Source organism: Amblyomma mixtum, chromosome 1 (genome assembly GCF_055824585.1).
Source record: "Amblyomma mixtum isolate Tamu chromosome 1, ASM5582458v1, whole genome shotgun sequence".
In the NCBI taxonomy this organism is placed as follows: domain Eukaryota; kingdom Metazoa; phylum Arthropoda; class Arachnida; order Ixodida; family Ixodidae; genus Amblyomma; species Amblyomma mixtum.
In genome coordinates, this window is record NC_143012.1 from 153,974,635 (window position 1) to 153,998,353 (window position 23,719).

General features: G+C 52.9%; 1 protein-coding gene, 16 non-coding genes and 5 pseudogenes across 17 annotated transcripts; all 22 read right to left on the reverse strand.

The window, feature by feature from the left end:
- Positions 1–6: 6 nt before the first annotated feature.
- On the reverse strand, positions 7–125 carry LOC149368733 (5S ribosomal RNA). The gene has a single exon (XR_016287110.1). It is a non-coding gene; the product is annotated as a 5S ribosomal RNA (ribosomal RNA).
- Positions 126–671: 546 nt separating this feature from the next.
- On the reverse strand, positions 672–790 carry LOC149368734 (5S ribosomal RNA). The gene has a single exon (XR_016287111.1). It is a non-coding gene; the product is annotated as a 5S ribosomal RNA (ribosomal RNA).
- A 546-nt stretch (positions 791–1,336) lies between these two features.
- LOC149368735 (5S ribosomal RNA) lies at positions 1,337–1,455 on the reverse strand. Its single transcript, XR_016287112.1, has one exon. It is a non-coding gene; the product is annotated as a 5S ribosomal RNA (ribosomal RNA).
- A 547-nt stretch (positions 1,456–2,002) lies between these two features.
- LOC149368736 (5S ribosomal RNA) lies at positions 2,003–2,121 on the reverse strand. The gene has a single exon (XR_016287113.1). It is a non-coding gene; the product is annotated as a 5S ribosomal RNA (ribosomal RNA).
- Positions 2,122–2,668: 547 nt separating this feature from the next.
- Positions 2,669–2,787, reverse strand: LOC149368737 (5S ribosomal RNA; annotated as a pseudogene).
- Positions 2,788–3,332: 545 nt separating this feature from the next.
- On the reverse strand, positions 3,333–3,451 carry LOC149368738 (5S ribosomal RNA). The gene has a single exon (XR_016287114.1). It is a non-coding gene; the product is annotated as a 5S ribosomal RNA (ribosomal RNA).
- Positions 3,452–3,996: 545 nt separating this feature from the next.
- LOC149368739 (5S ribosomal RNA) lies at positions 3,997–4,115 on the reverse strand (annotated as a pseudogene).
- An 823-nt stretch (positions 4,116–4,938) lies between these two features.
- LOC149368740 (5S ribosomal RNA) lies at positions 4,939–5,057 on the reverse strand. Its single transcript, XR_016287115.1, has one exon. It is a non-coding gene; the product is annotated as a 5S ribosomal RNA (ribosomal RNA).
- Positions 5,058–5,602: 545 nt separating this feature from the next.
- Positions 5,603–5,721, reverse strand: LOC149368741 (5S ribosomal RNA; annotated as a pseudogene).
- Positions 5,722–9,298: 3,577 nt separating this feature from the next.
- Positions 9,299–10,549, reverse strand: LOC149368742 (uncharacterized). Its single transcript, XM_089570028.1, has one exon. The coding sequence runs from the start codon at positions 10,547–10,549 to the stop codon at positions 9,299–9,301; it is 1,251 nt and encodes a 416-aa protein (XP_089426154.1).
- A 604-nt stretch (positions 10,550–11,153) lies between these two features.
- Positions 11,154–11,272, reverse strand: LOC149368743 (5S ribosomal RNA). The gene has a single exon (XR_016287116.1). It is a non-coding gene; the product is annotated as a 5S ribosomal RNA (ribosomal RNA).
- A 546-nt stretch (positions 11,273–11,818) lies between these two features.
- Positions 11,819–11,937, reverse strand: LOC149368744 (5S ribosomal RNA). The gene has a single exon (XR_016287702.1). It is a non-coding gene; the product is annotated as a 5S ribosomal RNA (ribosomal RNA).
- A 545-nt stretch (positions 11,938–12,482) lies between these two features.
- LOC149368745 (5S ribosomal RNA) lies at positions 12,483–12,601 on the reverse strand. Its single transcript, XR_016287117.1, has one exon. It is a non-coding gene; the product is annotated as a 5S ribosomal RNA (ribosomal RNA).
- A 548-nt stretch (positions 12,602–13,149) lies between these two features.
- LOC149368746 (5S ribosomal RNA) lies at positions 13,150–13,268 on the reverse strand. Its single transcript, XR_016287119.1, has one exon. It is a non-coding gene; the product is annotated as a 5S ribosomal RNA (ribosomal RNA).
- Positions 13,269–13,815: 547 nt separating this feature from the next.
- Positions 13,816–13,934, reverse strand: LOC149368747 (5S ribosomal RNA). The gene has a single exon (XR_016287120.1). It is a non-coding gene; the product is annotated as a 5S ribosomal RNA (ribosomal RNA).
- Positions 13,935–14,479: 545 nt separating this feature from the next.
- On the reverse strand, positions 14,480–14,598 carry LOC149368748 (5S ribosomal RNA; annotated as a pseudogene).
- A 547-nt stretch (positions 14,599–15,145) lies between these two features.
- On the reverse strand, positions 15,146–15,264 carry LOC149368749 (5S ribosomal RNA). Its single transcript, XR_016287121.1, has one exon. It is a non-coding gene; the product is annotated as a 5S ribosomal RNA (ribosomal RNA).
- A 545-nt stretch (positions 15,265–15,809) lies between these two features.
- LOC149368750 (5S ribosomal RNA) lies at positions 15,810–15,928 on the reverse strand. The gene has a single exon (XR_016287122.1). It is a non-coding gene; the product is annotated as a 5S ribosomal RNA (ribosomal RNA).
- Positions 15,929–16,473: 545 nt separating this feature from the next.
- On the reverse strand, positions 16,474–16,592 carry LOC149368751 (5S ribosomal RNA). Its single transcript, XR_016287123.1, has one exon. It is a non-coding gene; the product is annotated as a 5S ribosomal RNA (ribosomal RNA).
- Positions 16,593–17,138: 546 nt separating this feature from the next.
- Positions 17,139–17,257, reverse strand: LOC149368752 (5S ribosomal RNA). The gene has a single exon (XR_016287124.1). It is a non-coding gene; the product is annotated as a 5S ribosomal RNA (ribosomal RNA).
- A 546-nt stretch (positions 17,258–17,803) lies between these two features.
- LOC149368753 (5S ribosomal RNA) lies at positions 17,804–17,922 on the reverse strand. Its single transcript, XR_016287125.1, has one exon. It is a non-coding gene; the product is annotated as a 5S ribosomal RNA (ribosomal RNA).
- A 548-nt stretch (positions 17,923–18,470) lies between these two features.
- Positions 18,471–18,589, reverse strand: LOC149368754 (5S ribosomal RNA; annotated as a pseudogene).
- Positions 18,590–23,719: the final 5,130 nt, after the last annotated feature.

Below are 23,719 nucleotides of genomic sequence, written 5' to 3' on the forward strand. Positions count from 1 at the left end.
AAGAAATGCCATCAGCACTCGGTGTTCCCAGGTGGTCTCCCTCCCAAGTACTGACCGAGCCCAATGCTGCTTAGCTTCGGTGATCGGACGAGAACCGGCGTATTCAACATGGTATGGCCGATGGCGAGAGACAGTGCTTTCCGAGTCTTTATGTACTGTGTTTGGCCCTCGAGGATGCAAAACTGCGCATGGATACTTCCCTCGCTCGTGGCAACAGCCGCCAAGCGTGCAGTTACCTGCCCTGCGCTTTTCTCAGCCGTTCTGGCGAACCTAAACCACTGCGGCATGCACGGAAAGAGCAGCGGGAGCGAGCCTGTGTTGTTTACACATGGACCGGCAGTGGGTGCGGTGCATGGTGCGGTGGGCGCATATTGTGCGCTTCTGCGCAGTGTTATGCGCACACTGGGCCTCACAGCTATCTTGGGGCTTTGCTAGAGTTTAATCTGCAGTGTACCCGCCGCGGCAGACGTCAGAATGACAGCCGAGACGCCACGGGTTCGCTTCGAGTTTTGCCACAGTTTCGCGTCCGCACGTACTACACGTTGGACACGTTGCCGATGAGATTGTATTATCGATAACAAAATAACGTCACCTCCTATAGTTGCCTGAGACACTGCGCAACTATGACAGAAAAAAAAAAACGTGAAGGGCGAATAAAAATGCAAAAGAAATGCCATCAGCACTCGGTGTTCCCAGGTGGTCTCCCTCCCAAGTACTGACCGAGCCCAATGCTGCTTAGCTTCGGTGATCGGACGAGAACCGGCGTATTCAACATGGTATGGCCGATGGCGAGAGACAGTGCTTTCCGAGTCTTTATGTACTGTGTTTGGCCCTCGAGGATGCAAAACTGCGCATGGATACTTCCCTCGCTCGTGGCAACAGCCGCCAAGCGTGCAGTTACCTGCCCTGCGCTTTTCTCAGCCGTTCTGGCGAACCTAAACCACTGCGGCATGCACGGAAAGAGCAGCGGGAGCGAGCCTGTGTTGTTTACACATGGACCGGCAGTGGGTGCGGTGCATGGTGCGGTGGGCGCATATTGTGCGCTTCTGCGCAGTGTTATGCGCACACTGGGCCTCCCAGCTATCTTGGGGCTTTGCTAGAGTTTAATCTGCAGTGTACCCGCCGCGGCAGACGTCAGAATGACAGCCGAGACGCCACGGGTTCGCTTCGAGTTTTGCCACAGTTTCGCGTCCGCACGTACTACACGTTGGACACGTTGCCGATGAGATTGTATTATCGATAACAAAATAACGTCACCTCCTATAGTTGCCTGAGACACTGCGCAACTATGACAGAAAAAAAAAAACGTGAAGGGCGAATAAAAATGCAAAAGAAATGCCATCAGCACTCGGTGTTCCCAGGTGGTCTCCCTCCCAAGTACTGACCGAGCCCAATGCTGCTTAGCTTCGGTGATCGGACGAGAACCGGCGTATTCAACATGGTATGGCCGATGGCGAGAGACAGTGCTTTCCGAGTCTTTATGTACTGTGTTTGGCCCTCGAGGATGCAAAACTGCGCATGGATACTTCCCTCGCTCGTGGCAACAGCCGCCAAGCGTGCAGTTACCTGCCCTGCGCTTTTCTCAGCCGTTCTGGCGAACCTAAACCACTGTGGCATGCACGGAAAGAGCAGCGGGAGCGAGCCTGTGTTGTTTACACATGGACCGGCAGTGGGTGCGGTGCATGGTGCGGTGGGCGCATATTGTGCGCTTCTGCGCAGTGTTATGCGCACACTGGGCCTCCCAGCTATCTTGGGGCTTTGCTAGAGTTTAATCTGCAGTGTACCCGCCGCGGCAGACGTCAGAATGACAGCCGAGACGCCACGGGTTCGCTTCGAGTTTTGCCACAGTTTCGCGTCCGCACGTACTACACGTTGGACACGTTGCCGATGAGATTGTATTATCGATAACAAAATAACGTCACCTCCTATAGTTGCCTGAGACACTGCGCAACTATGACAGAAAAAAAAAAAACGTGAAGGGCGAATAAAAATGCAAAAGAAATGCCATCAGCACTCGGTGTTCCCAGGTGGTCTCCCTCCCAAGTACTGACCGAGCCCAATGCTGCTTAGCTTCGGTGATCGGACGAGAACCGGCGTATTCAACATGGTATGGCCGATGGCGAGAGACAGTGCTTTCCGAGTCTTTATGTACTGTGTTTGGCCCTCGAGGATGCAAAACTGCGCATGGATACTTCCCTCGCTCGTGGCAACAGCCGCCAAGCGTGCAGTTACCTGCCCTGCGCTTTTCTCAGCCGTTCTGGCGAACCTAAACCACTGCGGCATGCACGGAAAGAGCAGCGGGAGCGAGCCTGTGTTGTTTACACATGGACCGGCAGTGGGTGCGGTGCATGGTGCGGTGGGCGCATATTGTGCGCTTCTGCGCAGTGTTATGCGCACTCTGGGCCTCCCAGCTATCTTGGGGCTTTGCTAGAGTTTAATCTGCAGTGTACCCGCCGCGGCAGACGTCAGAATGACAGCCGAGACGCCACGGGTTCGCTTCGAGTTTTGCCACAGTTTCGCGTCCGCACGTACTACACGTTGGACACGTTGCCGATGAGATTGTATTATCGATAACAAAATAACGTCACCTCCTATAGTTGCCTGAGACACTGCGCAACTATGACAGAAAAAAAAAAAACGTGAAGGGCGAATAAAAATGCAAAAGAAATGCCATCAGCACTCGGTGTTCCCAGGTGGTCTCCCTCCCAAGTACTGACCGAGCCCAATGCTGCTTAGCTTCGGTGATCGGACTAGAACCGGCGTATTCAACATGGTATAGCCGATGGCGAGAGACAGTGCTTTCCGAGTCTTTATGTACTGTGTTTGGCCCTCGAGGATGCAAAACTGCGCATGGATACTTCCCTCGCTCGTGGCAACAGCCGCCAAGCGTGCAGTTACCTGCCCTGCGCTTTTCTCAGCCGTTCTGGCGAACCTAAACCACTGCGGCATGCACGGAAAGAGCAGCGGGAGCGAGCCTGTGTTGTTTACACATGGACCGGCAGTGGGTGCGGTGCATGGTGCGGTGGGCGCATATTGTGCGCTTCTGCGCAGTGTTATGCGCACACTGGGCCTCCCAGCTATCTTGGGGCTTTGCTAGAGTTTAATCTGCAGTGTACCCGCCGCGGCAGACGTCAGAATGACAGCCGAGACGCCACGGGTTCGCTTCGAGTTTTGCCAGTTTCGCGTCCGCACGTACTACACGTTGGACACGTTGCCGATGAGATTGTATTATCGATAACAAAATAACGTCACCTCCTATAGTTGCCTGAGACACTGCGCAACTATGACAGAAAAAAAAAAAACGTGAAGGGCGAATAAAAATGCAAAAGAAATGCCATCAGCACTCGGTGTTCCCAGGTGGTCTCCCTCCCAAGTACTGACCGAGCCCAATGCTGCTTAGCTTCGGTGATCGGACGAGAACCGGCGTATTCAACATGGTATGGCCGATGGCGAGAGACAGTGCTTTCCGAGTCTTTATGTACTGTGTTTGGCCCTCGAGGATGCAAAACTGCGCATGGATACTTCCCTCGCTCGTGGCAACAGCCGCCAAGCGTGCAGTTACCTGCCCTGCGCTTTTCTCAGCCGTTCTGGCGAACCTAAACCACTGCGGCATGCACGGAAAGAGCAGCGGGAGCGAGCCTGTGTTGTTTACACATGGACCGGCAGTGGGTGCGGTGCATGGTGCGGTGGGCGCATATTGTGCGCTTCTGCGCAGTGTTATGCGCACACTGGGCCTCACAGCTATCTTGGGGCTTTGCTAGAGTTTAATCTGCAGTGTACCCGCCGCGGCAGACGTCAGAATGACAGCCGAGACGCCACGGGTTCGCTTCGAGTTTTGCCACAGTTTCGCGTCCGCACGTACTACACGTTGGACACGTTGCCGATGAGATTGTATTATCGATAACAAAATAACGTCACCTCCTATAGTTGCCTGAGACACTGCGCAACTATGACAGAAAAAAAAAACGTGAAGGGCGAATAAAAATGCAAAAGAAATGCCATCAGCACTCGGTGTTCCCAGGTGGTCTCCCTCCCAAGTACTGACCGAGCCCAATGCTGCTTAGCTTCGGTGATCGGACGAGAACCGGCGTATTCAACATGGTATGGCCGATTTTTTTTTTTTTCTTGACAGTGACGCAAGACCTGCCAGAATTTACTTTCGCGAAAGTATGGAGATGTTTCTGGCCATTCAGAAAGCCGCTGCGGAGCCTCCGGAGTGGCTCTCAAGACTAGAGCCGCTCTGTACGTTGCGTGAATTTTAATTGGACGAAGCCAGATTTATGCTGGCTGACCACAAGTCGTGTGTACATAGTTATTGTCTTTTGTTGATTGTTTGTGTTGTCCAGTGTTTTGTGTCAAAGCCAGGCAATAAACATGGTATGGCCGATGGCGAGAGACAGTGCTTTCCGAGTCTTTATGTACTGTGTTTGGCCCTCGAGGATGCAAAACTGCGCATGGATACTTCCCTCGCTCGTGGCAACAGCCGCCAAGCGTGCAGTTACCTGCCCTGCGCTTTTCTCAGCCGTTCTGGCGAACCTAAACCACTGCGGCATGCACGGAAAGAGCAGCGGGAGCGAGCCTGTGTTGTTTACACATGGACCGGCAGTGGGTGCGGTGCATGGTGCGGTGGGCGCATATTGTGCGCTTCTGCGCAGTGTTATGCGCACACTGGGCCTCCCAGCTATCTTGGGGCTTTGCTAGAGTTTAATCTGCAGTGTACCCGCCGCGGCAGACGTCAGAATGACAGCCGAGACGCCACGGGTTCGCTTCGAGTTTTGCCACAGTTTCGCGTCCGCACGTACTACACGTTGGACACGTTGCCGATGAGATTGTATTATCGATAACAAAATAACGTCACCTCCTATAGTTGCCTGAGACACTGCGCAACTATGACAGAAAAAAAAAAAACGTGAAGGGCGAATAAAAATGCAAAAGAAATGCCATCAGCACTCGGTGTTCCCAGGTGGTCTCCCTCCCAAGTACTGACCGAGCCCAATGCTGCTTAGCTTCGGTGATCGGACGAGAACCGGCGTATTCAACATGGTATGGCCGATGGCGAGAGACAGTGCTTTCCGAGTCTTTATGTACTGTGTTTGGCCCTCGAGGATGCACAACTGCGCATGGATACTTCCCTCGCTCGTGGCAACAGCCGCCAAGCGTGCAGTTACCTGCCCTGCGCTTTTCTCAGCCGTTCTGGCGAACCTAAACCACTGCGGCATGCACGGAAAGAGCAGCGGGAGCGAGCCTGTGTTGTTTACACATGGACCGGCAGTGGGTGCGGTGCATGGTGCGGTGGGCGCATATTGTGCGCTTCTGCGCAGTGTTATGCGCACACTGGGCCTCCCAGCTATCTTGGGGCTTTGCTAGAGTTTAATCTGCAGTGTACCCGCCGCGGCAGACGTCAGAATGACAGCCGAGACGCCACGGGTTCGCTTCGAGTTTTGCCACAGTTTCGCGTCCGCACGTACTACACGTTGGACACGTTGCCGATGAGATTGTATTATCGATAACAAAATAACGTCACCTCCTATAGTTGCCTGAGACACTGCGCAACTATGACAGAAAAAAAAAACGTGAAGGGCGAATAAAAATGCAAAAGAAATGCCATCAGCACTCGGTGTTCCCAGGTGGTCTCCCTCCCAAGTACTGACCGAGCCCAATGCTGCTTAGCTTCGGTGATCGGACGAGAACCGGCGTATTCAACATGGTATGGCCGATTTTTTTTTTTTTTCTTTATTGCCTGGCTTTGACACAAAAAACTGGACAACACAAACAATCAACAAAAGACAATAACTATGTACACACGACTTGTGGTCAGCCAGCATAAATCTGGCTTCGTCCAATTAAAATTCACGCAACGTACAGAGCGGCTCTAGTCTTGAGAGCCACTCCGGAGGCTCCGCAGCGGCTTTCTGAATGGCCAGAAACATCTCCATACTTTCACGAAAGTGAATTCTGGCAGGTCTTGCGTCACTGTCACAATGCCAGCCTGCCATTCTGGAGCGCCATATACAGTGGAGGCCTGTCAGCATTATTAAATCGAAAGGCACCCCATCCTCATTTTCAACACATAAGAACCGGATGCCATACGGGTCTAGTGGAAATTCTTTCTTTAATGTTCGCTGCAATACATCCCAAAAATAAACCCCTTCCCAACAGTGTAAAAATACATGGTCTATTGTTTCCGGCTTTCTGCAAATTAAACAGTGAGATCCCCAGGGTAAAAACAATTCCTTTCCCTCTAAAAATGATTTAACCGGTAAGGTCCCGGTGTGCAACTTAAAAAAGAAGGTTTTTGTTCCAGGCGGCACCTGCATTTTTTTAACTCTCTTTAAAACATCTTTGCCTGGGCCTCCACTGTACAAGGCCCTGTACAAGGGCTCGGGAAAAACTACATCGCACAAAGCACGGTACAGTTTCTTTCGTTTCACACTGGACAGAAAGTCATTGGAAAATCGCGCGCAAAGAAACCTTACACTGGCTACGACTTCCCGGTAAAAACCGGTGACCCTACTATACACCTCAGCAGTTCCGACTATGTACTCTGGAAGTAGATGCCGCAGCCTAACTTGGCATACTGTACGCAAAAAAGGGTCTCTTGTGTCCCTAAAAAACAAAAAACGATTGACCAGCTGTCGCAAAAACAAATGGCCCAATCCCAACCCACCGTCTTGTACCCGTCGGAACAGGTTGGTCCGGCTGCAGCGCTCCCATTCAGACGACCAGATAAAGACGGCGAAAATTCGGTGTAGCTTTTGAATACTTAACCGTGAACAGTGCAACACCTGCATTACGTACCAGAGCCTGCTGATAAAGAACAAGTTGCAAACAGTGGCTCTGGCAAAAATTGACAAGGTCGTCCCTTTCCACTTATCTGCTCTCTCCCGTGTCTCTTTGACCTGTCCTGTCCAATAATGTTCACTGTCACGATAAGCATTGAGCGGAACGCCCAAGTACTTATCTGGTGTTGTCGTCCACGGCACACTAGCAAACCGTTCAGGCGTAGATGCCCACCTTCCATGCCAAAGCCCGAGGCACTTCGACCAGTTAACCCCACTGCCTGTAGCTTGGCTGAAATCGCGTACACATTGAACAGCCTCGCTTATGCCTCCCTCGTCAACGGCAAACACAGCAATGTCGTCAGCGTACGCCAAGAGCTTCACTTCGGCTGCTTGTAATCTGAATCCGGTAATACTCCTGTTTTTCATTATCTTTAAACAAAGGGTCTCCACATAAATACAAAATAAAAGGGGGCTGAGGGGACAGCCCTGGCGCACCGAACGCTGCACGCTAATGGGGGCCCCCAGACTCTTGTTAACGATCAATCTCGTCGTGCAGTTCCGGTATGCCAGGGCCACACCCTCGAGAATAACAGAACCAACGTTAACATGGCCTAACACTGCAAACAAAAGTTCATGGGCAACGCAGTCAAAAGCCTTTTCTAAATCTATCTGGAGTATAGCTACCTGATCATTAGTGACATGACAGCATTCTAATACACTGCGCGCAACGTGGATATTAGTAAAAATGGACCGCCCTTTAATCCCGCAGGTCTGATGCGGACCAACTAATAAATGGATCACGGTCTGCAACCTTCGTGCCAAAACCTTCATGTAAATTTTGTACTCGACGTTAGTGAGTGCTATGGGTCGATATGCTGCTACCAGTCGTAATCTGTCTGTGTCGTCCGTTTTCGGAATCAGCACAGTATGGGAAGAGCCATAGGACGGAGGCAGTGATTTTAGTTTAAAGGCTTCATTAAAGATGACTGTCAAGACCGGGGAAATTACATGCTTAAATTCTTTGTAGAACGCCGCGCTGAACCCGTCCGGTCCAGGCGACTTACCTGGGTTTAAACTGTCTATTGCTTGCTCGACTTCCAATTGAGTTATCGCCTGCTCTAATCTGTCTTTAGTTTCGTCGTCCAGGCTCGGCATCTCGGCCAGAAACGCCTCCTTAAAAGTGACAACGTCTACCGGATGCAATGCGAAGAGCGCCTGGTAATGCTCGAAAAAAGCTGCTTTGATATGATCGATGTCCGTTTTAGAAACACCTCTCCATTCTATTTCGTTTATGTGGTTTCTTTCGGCGCGGGCTTTTTCTAAACCAAGCGCTCGTTTCGTTGGCGCTTCCCCTGCGGCCATGTCTTCTGCCCTTGCCCTCACCAGCGCTCCCCGATAACGTTCTTCTTCGATAAGCTGTAACTTTTGTTTGGTTTTCCTTATGTCTTCTATCCATATACCAGGCGCTCGGCATTCCTGTTTTATCATCTTCTGAAGCAGAGCCTTTAGCTCCATTTCCTCTTTTTTTGCTTCATGACGTATACAGGTGGCTCTATCTATTGCTTTTAATTTTAAAGTTTCTTTAGTGAGCTCCCACTGCTGCCAAATCCACATGTTACTACTTGGTTCTATTTTTGCTATTTCTTCCCTTACAGCTCGGTTATAAAATTCGTCCTGGAGTAGCTTCTCATTTAACTTCCACATTTCCCATGAAAAACCATTCCCCTTCTTAATGAATCCTATGCAGCATTGAACCAAACAGTGGTCAGAAAATGAAACCGGCAGAACTACATAACTATTGCATTTAGGGACCGTTTCCGCGGATGCATAAATTCGGTCTAGCCGTGCGTGACTTGTGCCCTCGAATCGTGTGTACCTTACAGCACGCGTTCCTTCAAGACACTCTGCTACATCCTCGAGGTTGCAGTTCACAATCATTCGTAACAACACTTCGGTGCTTTTATCCCTGAAACCTCGGACGCTTGTCTTGTCGCGCGCACTAAGAACACAGTTGTAATCGCCCATAACAATGAGCTGCCTGTCCGTGCGAAGCCGTTCTTCTACGCTTTCAAAAAACGCGGCTCGGCCATCAACCACATTAGGTGCATACAGACAAACAATGCGCCAGTCGATGTTACAGAGCGAAAAATCGATGGACACGTATCGACCCGACAGGCACGAATGATGTCCGTGTACTTCTATCCCCGGCAACTTCTTAACAAAAAGAATACAGCCAGCCGATGTGCCTACAGCATGGCTAACGACGGCAAAATACCTAGACGTGAAACGTCGCACCATGCTCCCGGTCTCTTCCTCCCCGTCGACTTTGGTCTCCTGCACTGCCAGTATATCGATATCTTGCTCCGTTACAAGTCGGTACAGCTGGCTTTGTTTTCTTTTACCTGCCAGGCCTCTAACGTTTAGGGTGGCGACTTTAAACGGAGTTGCAGAAGCCATTTTAACTTAGGAAGAAGAGACCGAAAGCATGGTGCTTACCTCTCGCGTCCAGCATGTCGCTAGACGATGCCGTCGCCGCCGGTGTCACCCGGCGCGAGCACGTGCTCCTGGTCAGGCGGCGCCTTGTCGCCGCCACGCTTGTCAGTCGGGACCTTTGGTCGCGGCCGCAGGCTGGGCCGTCGCGCTTGGGGCGTCTTTGCCGGCGGTTCCTCCACGCTGGGCTCTGGTACCTTCTCCCCGTCGGCCTTGGTCTCGGCGTGCGAACGCTTCGCAGGTGTAGTCACGCCGACGTTCATGCGGGAGTCGGCCTTGCCGTCGTGGCTCTCGCTGGCCGCCTTCCGTTCCACTTCAACGTGCACGGGCGGGCTCGCTCCATCTTTGGGCGTCTCCACAGGCGTCGAAGACGAGTCAGCAGCTGGCGACCCACTCTCCTGTGCGACAGCCGTGTCGGTGTTGCTACTCGCAACAGCTGGCTGAACCGCCACCCCCTCCGTTTTGCCCGTGTCGTCGGCACCGCTCGCTGCTTCCTCCGCCTCGACGACGTCCATCAGTTCTGCGGAGTCGCTCGCTGCTACATGCCCGGTAGCCGACGCGTAGGTACGAACGCAGTCAGCCTCCGAGTGTCCATAGCGTCGCCATTTCGAACACCTGGGCACCTTGCAATCGCGGCGAACGTGCCCCGTGCCGCCGCAACGAAGGCACTGCATCGGCCGCCCCGGAACTACCACGAGAGCCAACTCGCCAGCGACTCGTACCTGGTGAGGCAGGTCGTCCACCTTCACGCCTGGCTTCAGTTTCAGGAGCACGGTCCTCGTGGTGGAGCCCTTCTCCTTCATGCCCGCGACGCGCCAACGCTCGCGGGTTACCTCGGTCACATTGCCGAACGCCGCGAATGCCGTACGGATGTCCTCGTCGGCGACGCCGTGAAGCATCCAGTGGAGGCGCAGCTTTACCTGATGGTCTTCTGGGTCAAAAACGATGCAGCGGCGTCCCTTCACTTCCAGCTCCTTCATGGCGGCCAGTTTCTTTGCGGCGTCAGCGCTGCTGAAGGTCACCGCCCACACATGGTTTATCTGGTAAGCCCCCAACGCCACGACGTCGGGGAGCGCACCAACGTTGGCGAGGGCGTCTCTGAAGTCTTCGACCCTGTAGGGCCTCACACGCACGTCCCCGTGCAAAAAAACCGTGTTTAAAACAACACGTCCGGTGGGCAGGGTAGGCAGAACGATCTCGTAATCCTTATCTGCGTCGCTGGCAAACCTGTTTCCGCGGCCGGCAACGGCCGCTATCGCCGCTCCGTGGGAGCCCATGATTCTGCGTCCGTCACGCTCGGTGGCTGGAAGTAGAATGACATGGTATGGCCGATGGCGAGAGACAGTGCTTTCCGAGTCTTTATGTACTGTGTTTGGCCCTCGAGGATGCAAAACTGCGCATGGATACTTCCCTCGCTCGTGGCAACAGCCGCCAAGCGTGCAGTTACCTGCCCTGCGCTTTTCTCAGCCGTTCTGGCGAACCTAAACCACTGCGGCATGCACGGAAAGAGCAGCGGGAGCGAGCCTGTGTTGTTTACACATGGACCGGCAGTGGGTGCGGTGCATGGTGCGGTGGGCGCATATTGTGCGCTTCTGCGCAGTGTTATGCGCACACTGGGCCTCCCAGCTATCTTGGGGCTTTGCTAGAGTTTAATCTGCAGTGTACCCGCCGCGGCAGACGTCAGAATGACAGCCGAGACGCCACGGGTTCGCTTTGAGTTTTGCCACAGTTTCGCGTCCGCACGTACTACACGTTGGACACGTTGCCGATGAGATTGTATTATCGATAACAAAATAACGTCACCTCCTATAGTTGCCTGAGACACTGCGCAACTATGACAGAAAAAAAAAACGTGAAGGGCGAATAAAAATGCAAAAGAAATGCCATCAGCACTCGGTGTTCCCAGGTGGTCTCCCTCCCAAGTACTGACCGAGCCCAATGCTGCTTAGCTTCGGTGATCGGACGAGAACCGGCGTATTCAACATGGTATGGCCGATGGCGAGAGACAGTGCTTTCCGAGTCTTTATATACTGTGTTTGGCCCTCGAGGATGCAAAACTGCGCATGGATACTTCCCTCGCTCGTGGCAACAGCCGCCAAGCGTGCAGTTACCTGCCCTGCGCTTTTCTCAGCCGTTCTGGCGAACCTAAACCACTGCGGCATGCACGGAAAGAGCAGCGGGAGCGAGCCTGTGTTGCTTACACATGGACCGGCAGTGGGTGCGGTGCATGGTGCGGTGGGCGCATATTGTGCGCTTCTGCGCAGTGTTATGCGCACACTGGGCGTCCCAGCTATCTTGGGGCTTTGCTAGAGTTTAATCTGCAGTGTACCCGCCGCGGCAGACGTCAGAATGACAGCCGAGACGCCACGGGTTCGCTTCGAGTTTTGCCACAGTTTCGCGTCCGCACGTACTACACGTTGGACACGTTGCCGATGAGATTGTATTATCGATAACAAAATAACGTCACCTCCTATAGTTGCCTGAGACACTGCGCAACTATGACAGAAAAAAAAAAACGTGAAGGGCGAATAAAAATGCAAAAGAAATGCCATCAGCACTCGGTGTTCCCAGGTGGTCTCCCTCCCAAGTACTGACCGAGCCCAATGCTGCTTAGCTTCGGTGATCGGACGAGAACCGGCGTATTCAACATGGTATGGTCGATGGCGAGAGACAGTGCTTTCCGAGTCTTTATGTACTGTGTTTGGCCCTCGAGGATGCAAAACTGCGCATGGATACTTCCCTCGCTCGTGGCAACAGCCGCCAAGCGTGCAGTTACCTGCCCTGCGCTTTTCTCAGCCGTTCTGGCGAACCTAAACCACTGCGGCATGCACGGAAAGAGCAGCGGGAGCGAGCCTGTGTTGTTTACACATGGACCGGCAGTGGGTGCGGTGCATGGTGCGGTGGGCGCATATTGTGCGCTTCTGCGCAGTGTTATGCGCACACTGGGCCTCCCAGCTATCTTGGGGCTTTGCTAGAGTTTAATCTGCAGTGTACCCGCCGCGGCAGACGTCAGAATGACAGCCGAGACGCCACGGGTTCGCTTCGAGTTTTGCCACAGTTTCGCGTCCGCACGTACTACACGTTGGACACGTTGCCGATGAGATTGTATTATCGATAACAAAATAACGTCACCTCCTATAGTTGCCTGAGACACTGCGCAACTATGACAGAAAAAAAAAACGTGAAGGGCGAATAAAAATGCAAAAGAAATGCCATCAGCACTCGGTGTTCCCAGGTGGTCTCCCTCCCAAGTACTGACCGAGCCCAATGCTGCTTAGCTTCGGTGATCGGACGAGAACCGGCGTATTCAACATGGTATGGCCGATGGCGAGAGACAGTGCTTTCCGAGTCTTTATGTACTGTGTTTGGCCCTCGAGGATGCAAAACTGCGCATGGATACTTCCCTCGCTCGTGGCAACAGCCGCCAAGCGTGCAGTTACCTGCCCTGCGCTTTTCTCAGCCGTTCTGGCGAACCTAAACCACTGCGGCATGCACGGAAAGAGCAGCGGGAGCGAGCCTGTGTTGTTTACACATGGACCGGCAGTGGGTGCGGTGCATGGTGCGGTGGGCGCATATTGTGCGCTTCTGCGCAGTGTTATGCGCACACTGGGCCTCCCAGCTATCTTGGGGCTTTGCTAGAGTTTAATCTGCAGTGTACCCGCCGCGGCAGACGTCAGAATGACAGCCGAGACGCCACGGGTTCGCTTCGAGTTTTGCCACAGTTTCGCGTCCGCACGTACTACACGTTGGACACGTTGCCGATGAGATTGTATTATCGATAACAAAATAACGTCACCTCCTATAGTTGCCTGAGACACTGCGCAACTATGACAGAAAAAAAAAAAAACGTGAAGGGCGAATAAAAATGCAAAAGAAATGCCATCAGCACTCGGTGTTCCCAGGTGGTCTCCCTCCCAAGTACTGACCGAGCCCAATGCTGCTTAGCTTCGGTGATCGGACGAGAACCGGCGTATTCAACATGGTATGGCCGATGGCGAGAGACAGTGCTTTCCGAGTCTTTATGTACTGTGTTTGGCCCTCGAGGATGCAAAACTGCGCATGGATACTTCCCTCGCTCGTGGCAACAGCCGCCAAGCGTGCAGTTACCTGCCCTGCGCTTTTCTCAGCCGTTCTGGCGAACCTAAACCACTGCGGCATGCACGGAAAGAGCAGCGGGAGCGAGCCTGTGTTGTTTACACATGGACCGGCAGTGGGTGCGGTGCATGGTGCGGTGGGCGCATATTGTGCGCGTCTGCGCAGTGTTATGCGCACACTGGGCCTCCCAGCTATCTTGGGGCTTTGCTAGAGTTTAATCTGCAGTGTACCCGCCGCGGCAGACGTCAGAATGACAGCCGAGACGCCACGGGTTCGCTTCGAGTTTTGCCACAGTTTCGCGTCCGCACGTACTACACGTTGGACACGTTGCCGATGAGATTGTATTATCGATAACAAAATAACGTCACCTCCTATAGTTGCCTGAGACACTGCGCAACTATGACAGAAAAAAAAAAAACGTGAAGGGCGAATAAAAATGCAAAAGAAATGCCATCAGCACTCGGTGTTCCCAGGTGGTCTCCCTCCCAAGTACTGACCGAGCCCAATGCTGCTTAGCTTCGGTGATCGGACGAGAACCGGCGTATTCAACATGGTATGGCCGATGGCGAGAGACAGTGCTTTCCGAGTCTTTATGTACTGTGTTTGGCCCTCGAGGATGCAAAACTGCGCATGGATACTTCCCTCGCTCGTGGCAACAGCCGCCAAGCGTGCAGTTACCTGCCCTGCGCTTTTCTCAGCCGTTCTGGCGAACCTAAACCACTGCGGCATGCACGGAAAGAGCAGCGGGAGCGAGCCTGTGTTGTTTACACATGGACCGGCAGTGGGTGCGGTGCATGGTGCGGTGGGCGCATATTGTGCGCTTCTGCGCAGTGTTATGCGCACACTGGGCCTCCCAGCTATCTTGGGGCTTTGCTAGAGTTTAATCTGCAGTGTACCCGCCGCGGCAGACGTCAGAATGACAGCCGAGACGCCACGGGTTCGCTTCGAGTTTTGCCACAGTTTCGCGTCCGCACGTACTACACGTTGGACACGTTGCCGATGAGATTGTATTATCGATAACAAAATAACGTCACCTCCTATAGTTGCCTGAGACACTGCGCAACTATGACAGAAAAAAAAAACGTGAAGGGCGAATAAAAATGCAAAAGAAATGCCATCAGCACTCGGTGTTCCCAGGTTTTCTCCCTCCCAAGTACTGACCGAGCCCAATGCTGCTTAGCTTCGGTGATCGGACGAGAACCGGCGTATTCAACATGGTATGGCCGATGGCGAGAGACAGTGCTTTCCGAGTCTTTATGTACTGTGTTTGGCCCTCGAGGATGCAAAACTGCGCATGGATACTTCCCTCGCTCGTGGCAACAGCCGCCAAGCGTGCAGTTACCTGCCCTGCGCTTTTCTCAGCCGTTCTGGCGAACCTAAACCACTGCGGCATGCACGGAAAGAGCAGCGGGAGCGAGCCTGTGTTGTTTACACATGGACCGGCAGTGGGTGCGGTGCATGGTGCGGTGGGCGCATATTGTGCGCTTCTGCGCAGTGTTATGCGCACACTGGGCCTCCCAGCTATCTTGGGGCTTTGCTAGAGTTTAATCTGCAGTGTACCCGCCGCGGCAGACGTCAGAATGACAGCCGAGACGCCACGGGTTCGCTTCGAGTTTTGCCACAGTTTCGCGTCCGCACGTACTACACGTTGGACACGTTGCCGATGAGATTGTATTATCGATAACAAAATAACGTCACCTCCTATAGTTGCCTGAGACACTGCGCAACTATGACAGAAAAAAAAAAAACGTGAAGGGCGAATAAAAATGCAAAAGAAATGCCATCAGCACTCGGTGTTCCCAGGTGGTCTCCCTCCCAAGTACTGACCGAGCCCAATGCTGCTTAGCTTCGGTGATCGGACGAGAACCGGCGTATTCAACATGGTATGGCCGATGGCGAGAGACAGTGCTTTCCGAGTCTTTATGTACTGTGTTTGGCCCTCGAGGATGCAAAACTGCGCATGGATACTTCCCTCGCTCGAGCAACAGCCGCCAAGCGTGCAGTTACCTGCCCTGCGCTTTTCTCAGCCGTTCTGGCGAACCTAAACCACTGCGGCATGCACGGAAAGAGCAGCGGGAGCGAGCCTGTGTTGTTTACACATGGACCGGCAGTGGGTGCGGTGCATGGTGCGGTGGGCGCATATTGTGCGCTTCTGCGCAGTGTTATGCGCACACTGGGCCTCCCAGCTATCTTGGGGCTTTGCTAGAGTTTAATCTGCAGTGTACCCGCCGCGGCAGACGTCAGAATGACAGCCGAGACGCCACGGGTTCGCTTCGAGTTTTGCCACAGTTTCGCGTCCGCACGTACTACACGTTGGACACGTTGCCGATGAGATTGTATTATCGATAACAAAATAACGTCACCTCCTATAGTTGCCTGAGACACTGCGCAACTATGACAGAAAAAAAAAAACGTGAAGGGCGAATAAAAATGCAAAAGAAATGCCATCAGCACTCGGTGTTCCCAGGTGGTCTCCCTCCCAAGTACTGACCGAGCCCAATGCTGCTTAGCTTCGGTGATCGGACGAGAACCGGCGTATTCAACATGGTATGGCCGATGGCGAGAGACAGTGCTTTCCGAGTCTTTATGTACTGTGTTTGGCCCTCGAGGATGCAAAACTGCGCATGGATACTTCCCTCGCTCGTGGCAACAGCCGCCAAGCGTGCAGTTACCTGCCCTGCGCTTTTCTCAGCCGTTCTGGCGAACCTAAACCACTGCGGCATGCACGGAAAGAGCAGCGGGAGCGAGCCTGTGTTGTTTACACATGGACCGGCAGTGGGTGCGGTGCATGGTGCGGTGGGCGCATATTGTGCGCTTCTGCGCAGTGTTATGCGCACACTGGGCCTCCCAGCTATCTTGGGGCTTTGCTAGAGTTTAATCTGCAGTGTACCCGCCGCGGCAGACGTCAGAATGACAGCCGAGACGCCACGGGTTCGCTTCGAGTTTTGCCACAGTTTCGCGTCCGCACGTACTACACGTTGGACACGTTGCCGATGAGATTGTATTATCGATAACAAAATAACGTCACCTCCTATAGTTGCCTGAGACACTGCGCAACTATGACAGAAAAAAAAAACGTGAAGGGCGAATAAAAATGCAAAAGAAATGCCATCAGCACTCGGTGTTCCCAGGTGGTCTCCCTCCCAAGTACTGACCGAGCCCAATGCTGCTTAGCTTCGGTGATCGGACGAGAACCGGCGTATTCAACATGGTATGGCCGATGGCGAGAGACAGTGCTTTCCGAGTCTTTATGTACTGTGTTTGGCCCTCGAGGATGCAAAACTGCGCATGGATACTTCCCTCGCTCGTGGCAACAGCCGCCAAGCGTGCAGTTACCTGCCCTGCGCTTTTCTCAGCCGTTCTGGCGAACCTAAACCACTGCGGCATGCACGGAAAGAGCAGCGGGAGCGAGCCTGTGTTGTTTACACATGGACCGGCAGTGGGTGCGGTGCATGGTGCGGTGGGCGCATATTGTGCGCTTCTGCGCAGTGTTATGCGCACACTGGGCCTCCCAGCTATCTTGGGGCTTTGCTAGAGTTTAATCTGCAGTGTACCCGCCGCGGCAGACGTCAGAATGACAGCCGAGACGCCACGGGTTCGCTTCGAGTTTTGCCACAGTTTCGCGTCCGCACGTACTACACGTTGGACACGTTGCCGATGAGATTGTATTATCGATAACAAAATAACGTCACATCCTATAGTTGCCTGAGACACTGCGCAACTATGACAGAAATAAAAAAACGTGAAGGGCGAATAAAAATGCAAAAGAAATGCCATCAGCACTCGGTGTTCCCAGGTGGTCTCCCTCCCAAGTACTGACCGAGCCCAATGCTGCTTAGCTTCGGTGATCGGACGAGAACCGGCGTATTCAACATGGTATGGCCGATGGCGAGAGACAGTGCTTTCCGAGTCTTTATGTACTGTGTTTGGCCCTCGAGGATGCAAAACTGCGCATGGATACTTCCCTCGCTCGTGGCAACAGCCGCCAAGCGTGCAGTTACCTGCCCTGCGCTTTTCTCAGCCGTTCTGGCGAACCTAAACAACTGCGGCATGCACGGAAAGAGCAGCGGGAGCGAGCCTGTGTTGTTTACACATGGACCGGCAGTGGGTGCGGTGCATGGTGCGGTGGGCGCATATTGTGCGCTTCTGCGCAGTGTTATGCGCACACTGGGCCTCCCAGCTATCTTGGGGCTTTGCTAGAGTTTAATCTGCAGTGTACCCGCCGCGGCAGACGTCAGAATGACAGCCGAGACGCCACGGGTTCGCTTCGAGTTTTGCCACAGTTTCGCGTCCGCACGTACTACACGTTGGACACGTTGCCGATGAGATTGTATTATCGATAACAAAATAACGTCACCTCCTATAGTTGCCTGAGACACTGCGCAACTATGACAGAAAAAAAAAAACGTGAAGGGCGAATAAAAATGCAAAAGAAATGCCATCAGCACTCGGTGTTCCCAGGTGGTCTCCCTCCCAAGTACTGACCGAGCCCAATGCTGCTTAGCTTCGGTGATCGGACGAGAACCGGCGTATTCAACATGGTATGGCCGATGGCGAGAGACAGTGCTTTCCGAGTCTTTATGTACTGTGTTTGGCCCTCGAGGATGCAAAACTGCGCATGGATACTTCCCTCGCTCGTGGCAACAGCCGCCAAGCGTGCAGTTACCTGCCCTGCGCTTTTCTCAGCCGTTCTGGCGAACCTAAACCACTGCGGCATGCACGGAAAGAGCAGCGGGAGCGAGCCTGTGTTGTTTACACATGGACCGGCAGTGGGTGCGGTGCATGGTGCGGTGGGCGCATATTGTGCGCTTCTGCGCAGTGTTATGCGCACACTGGGCCTCCCAGCTATCTTGGGGCTTTGCTAGAGTTTAATCTGCAGTGTACCCGCCGCAGCAGACGTCAGAATGACAGCCGAAACGCCACGGGTTCGCTTCGAGTTTTGCCACAGTTTCGCGTCCGCACGTACTACACGTTGGACACGTTGCCGATGAGATTGTATTATCGATAACAAAATAACGTCACCTCCTATAGTTGCCTGAGACACTGCGCAACTATGACAGAAAAAAAAAAAAACGTGAAGGGCGAATAAAAATGCAAAAGAAATGCCATCAGCACTCGGTGTTCCCAGGTGGTCTCCCTCCCAAGTACTGACCGAGCCCAATGCTGCTTAGCTTCGGTGATCGGACGAGAACCGGCGTATTCAACATGGTATGGCCGATTTTTTTTTTTTTTTTTTCTTTATTGCCTGGCTTTGACACAGAAAATTTCTCAACACAAACAATCAACAAAAGACAATAAACGCTATATACATACGACTCGTGGTCAGCCAGCATGCATCTGGCTTCGTCAAATTAAAACTCACGCAATGTACAGAGCGGCTCTAGTCTTGAGAGCCACTCCGGAGGCTCCGCTGCGGCTTTCTGAATGGCGAGAAACATGTCCATGCTTTCGCGGAAATAAATTCTAGCAGGTCTTGCGTCTCTGTCACAATGGTAGCCTGCCATTCTGGAGCGCCATATACAGTGGAGGCCTGTAAGCATTATTAAGTCAAAAGGCACCCCATCCTCATTTTCAACACATAAGTACCGGATGCCATACGGGTCTAGTGGAAATTCTTTCTTTAAGGTTCGCTGCAAAACATCCCAAAAATAAACCCCTTCCCAACAGTGCAAAAATACATGGTCTATTGTTTCCGGCTTTCTGCAAATTAAACAGTTGGATCCCCAAGGTAAAAATAATTCCTTGCCTTCTAAAAATTTTTTAACCGGTAAGGTTCCGGTGTGCAGCTTAAAAAAGAAGGTTTTTGTTCCTGATGGCACCTGCATGTTTTTAAACCTCTTTAAAACATCTTTGCCTTGGCCTCCACTGTACAAGGCCCTGTACAAGGGCACTGGGAAAACAACATCGCACAAAGCATGGTAGAGTTTCTTTCTTTTCACAGTCGACAGAAAGTCATTTGAAAACCGCGCGGAAAGAAACCTTACACTGGCAACGATTTCCCGGTAAAAACCGGTGACCCTACTGTAAACTTCAGCAGTTCCGACTATGTACTCTGGAAGCAGATGCCGCAGCCTAACTAGGCATACGGTACGCAAAAACGGGTCTCTTGTGTCCCGAAGAAACAAAAAACGATTGACCAGCTGTCTCAAAAACAAATGGCCCAGTCCCAGCCCGCCGTCTTGAACCCGTCGGAACAGGTTGGTCCGGCTGCAGCGCTCCCATTCAGACGACCAGATAAAGATGGCGAAAATTCGGTGTAGCTTTTGAATACTTAACCGTGAACAGTGCAGCACCTGCATGACGTACCAGAGCCTGCTGATAAAGAACAAGTTGCAAACAGTGGCTCTGGCGAAAATGGACAAGGTCGTTCCTTTCCACTTATCCGCTCTCTCCCGTATCTCTTTAATCTGTGCTGTCCAATGCTGTTCACTGTCACGGTAAGCAGCGAGTGGAACGCCCAAGTATTTATCTGGCGTCGTCGTCCAAGGCACGCTGGCAAACCGCTCAGGCGTAGATGCCCACCTTCCGTGCCAAAGCCCGAGGCACTTCGACCAGTTAACGCCGCTTCCAGTAGCTTGGCTGAAATCTCGTACACATTGAACGGCCTCGCTTATGCCACCCTCGTCAACGGAAAACACAGCAATGTCATCAGCATACGCCAAGAGCTTTACTTCAGCTGCTTGTAAAGTGAATCCGTTAATACTCCTGCTGTTCAGTATCTTTAAACAAAGGGTCTCCACATAAATACAAAATAAAAGGGGGCTGAGGGGACAGCCCTGGCGCACCGAACGCTGCACGCTAATGGGGGCCCCCAGACTCTTGTTAACGATCAATCTCGTCGTGCAGTTCCGGTATGCCAGGGCCACACCCTCGCGGATAACAGAACCAACATTAACATGGCCTAATACTGAAAACAAAAGTTCATGGGCAACGCAGTCAAAAGCCTTTTCTAAGTCGATCTGGAGAATAGCCACCTGACCATTAGTGTCATCACAGGTTTCTAGGACACTGCGCGCAACGTGAATATTAGTAAAAATAGACCGCCCTTTAATCCCGCAGGTCTGATGCGGACCAACTAATAAATGAATCACGGTCTGCAACCTTCGTGCCAAAACTTTCATGTAAATTTTGTACTCCACGTTAGTGAGTGCTATGGGTCGGTATGCTGTTACCATTCGTAATCTGTCTATGTCGTCCGTCTTGGGAATCAGCACTGTATGGGACGACCCATAGGACGGAGGCAGTGCTTTTACTTTATAGGCTTCATTAAAGATTACCTGCAAGACCGGGGAAATTACATTTTTAAATTCTTTGTAGAATGCCGCGCTGAACCCGTCCGGTCCAGGCGACTTACCAGGGTTTAAACTGTCTATTGCTTGCTCAACTTCCCCTTGACTTATCTTCTGCTCTAATCTGTCTTTTGTTTCGTCATCCAGACGCGGCATCTCGGCTAGAAACGCCTCCTTAAATGTGATAACATCTACCGGATGCGCTGCGAAGAGCGCCTGGTAATGCTGGAAAAAGGCTGCTTTGATGTGATCGATGTCCGTTTTTGAAACACCTCCCCATTCTATTTCGTTAATGTGATTTCTTTCGGCGCGGGCTTTTTCTAAACCGAGCGCTCGTTTCGTCGGCGTTTCCCCTGCAGCCATATCTTCTGCCCTTGCCCTCACCAGCGCTCCCCGATAACGTTCTTCTTCAATAAGCTGTAACTTTTTTTTGGTTTTTCTTATGTCTTCTATCCATTTACCAGGCGCTCGGCATTCTTGTTTTATCATCTTCTGAAGCAGTGCCTTTAGCTCCATTTCCTCTTTTTTTTCTTCATGACGTATACAGGTGGCTCTTTCTATTGCTTTTAATTTTAAAGTTTCTTTAGTGAGCTCCCACTGCTGCCAAATCCTCATGTTACTACTTGGTTCTATTTTTGCTATTTCTTCCCTTACAGCTCGGTTATAAAATTCGTCCTGGAGTAGCTTGTCATTTAACTTCCACATTTCCCATGAAAAACCATTCCCCTTCTTAATGAACCCTATGCAGCATTGAACCAAACAGTGGTCAGAAAATGAAACCGGCAGAACTACATAACTATTGCATTTAGGGACAGTTTCCGCGGATGCATAAATTCGGTCTAGCCGTGCGTGACTTGTGCCCTCGAATCGTGTGTACCTTACAGCACGCGTTCCTTCAAGACACTCTGCTACATCCTCGAGGTTGCAGTTCACAATCATTCGTAACAACACTTCGGTGCTTTTATCCCTGAAACCTCGGACGCTTGTCTTGTCGCGCGCACTTAGAACACAGTTGTAATCGCCCATAACAATGAGCTGCCTGTCCGTGCGAAGCCGTTCTTCGACGCTTTCAAAAAACGCGGCTCGGCCATCAACCACATTAGGTGCATACAGACAAACAATGCGCCAGTCGATGTTACAGAGCGAAAAATCGATGGACACGTATCGACCCGACAAACACGAATGATGCCCGTGTACCTCTAGCCCCGGCAACTTCTTGACAAACAGAACACAACCAGCCGATGTGCCCACCGCATGGCTGACAACGGCAAAATATCTAGACGTGAAACGTCGCACCATGCTCCCGGTCTCTTCCTCACCATCGACTTTAGTTTCCTGCACTGCTAATATATCAATATCTTGCTCCGTTATAAGTCGGTACAGCTGGCTTTGTTTTCTTTTGCCTGCCAGGCCTCTGACATTTAAGGTGGCGACTTTGAACGGAGTTGCGGAAGCCATTTCAACTTAAGAAGAAGGGACCGAAAGCATGGTGCTTACCTCCCGCGCCCAGCATATCGCTAGACGATGCCGTCGCCGCCGGTGTCATCCGGCGCGAGCACATGGACCTGGTCAGGCGGCGCCTTGCCGCCGCCACGCCTGTCATCCGGAACCTTCGGGCGCGGTCGCAGACTGGGTCGTCGTGCTTGCGGCGTCTTTGTCGGCGGTTCCTCCACGCTGGACTCTGCTGCCTTCTCCCCGTCGGCCTTGGTCTCGGTGTGCGGACGCTTCGCAGGGGTGGTCACGCCGGTGTTCACGCGGGCGTCTGCCTTCTCGTCGCGGTTCTCGCTGGCCGCCGTTGTTTCCGCTTCCACGTGCTCTGGGGGGCTCGGGTTATCTTTGGGCGTCTCCAGAGGCGTCAAAGGTTGGTCACAGATGGGCGACCCGCTCTCCTTTGCGCCAGCCGCGTCGGTGTTGCTGGTCGAAACCGCAGGCTCAACCCCCGCCGTTTTGCTCGTGTCGTCGATGCCGCTGGCTGCTTCCTCCGCCTCGACAACGTCCATGAGCTCTGCGGAGTCGCTCGCCGCTACACGCCCGGTAGCCGACGCGTAGGTGCGCACGCAGTCGGCCTCGGAGTGACCGTAGCGTCGGCACTTCGAGCACCTGGGCACCTTGCAATCACGGCGCACGTGCCCCGCGCCGCCACACCGCAGACACTGCATCGGCCGCCCAGGCACCACCACGAGAGCCAACTCGCCAGCAACTCGAACCTGGTGGGGCAGGTCGTCTACCTTAATGCCTGGCTTCATCTTTAGGAGCACGGTCCTCGTGGTGGACCCCTTCTCCTTCATGCCAGCGACGCGCCAACGCTCCCGGGTGACCTCGGTCACGTTGCCGAACGCCGCGAATGCCGTACGGATGTCCTCGTCGGCGACGCCGTGAAGCATCCAGTGCAGTCGCAGCTTGACCTGGTGGTCCTCTGGGTCAAAAACGATACAGCGGCGTCCCTTGACTTCCAGCTCCTTCATGGCGGCCAGTTTCTTTGCGGCGTCGGCGCTGCTGAAGGTCACAGCCCACACGTGGTTTATCTGGTACGCTCCCAACGCCACGACGTCGGGGAGCGCACCAACGTTGGCTAGGGCGTCCCTGAAGTCTTCGACCCTGTAGGGTCTCACACGCACGTCCCCGTGCAGAAAAACCGTGTTTAACACAACACGTCCGGTGGGCAGGGTAGGCAGAACGATCTCGTAATCCTTATCTGCGTCGCTGGCGAACCTGTTTCCGCGGCCGGCAACGGCCGCTATCGCCGCTCCGTGGGAGCCCATGATTCTGCGTCCGTCACGCTCGGTGGCTGGAAGTAGAATGACAACATGGTATGGCCGATGGCGAGAGACAGTGCTTTCCGAGTCTTTATGTACTGTGTTTGGCCCTCGAGGATGCAAAACTGCGCATGGATACTTCCCTCGCTCGTGGCAACAGCCGCCAAGCGTGCACTTACCTGCCCTGCGCTTTTCTCAGCCGTTCTGGCGAACCTAAACCACTGCGGCATGCACGGAAAGAGCAGCGGGAGCGAGCCTGTGTTGTTTACACATGGACCGGCAGTGGGTGCGGTGCATGGTGCGGTGG

What these genes read in the sequence shown, in the direction of transcription:
- LOC149368742 (XM_089570028.1), bottom strand. Translation starts at nt 10,549, where the DNA reads ATGGGCTCCCACGGAGCGGCGATAGCGGCCGTTGCCGGCCGCGGAAAC.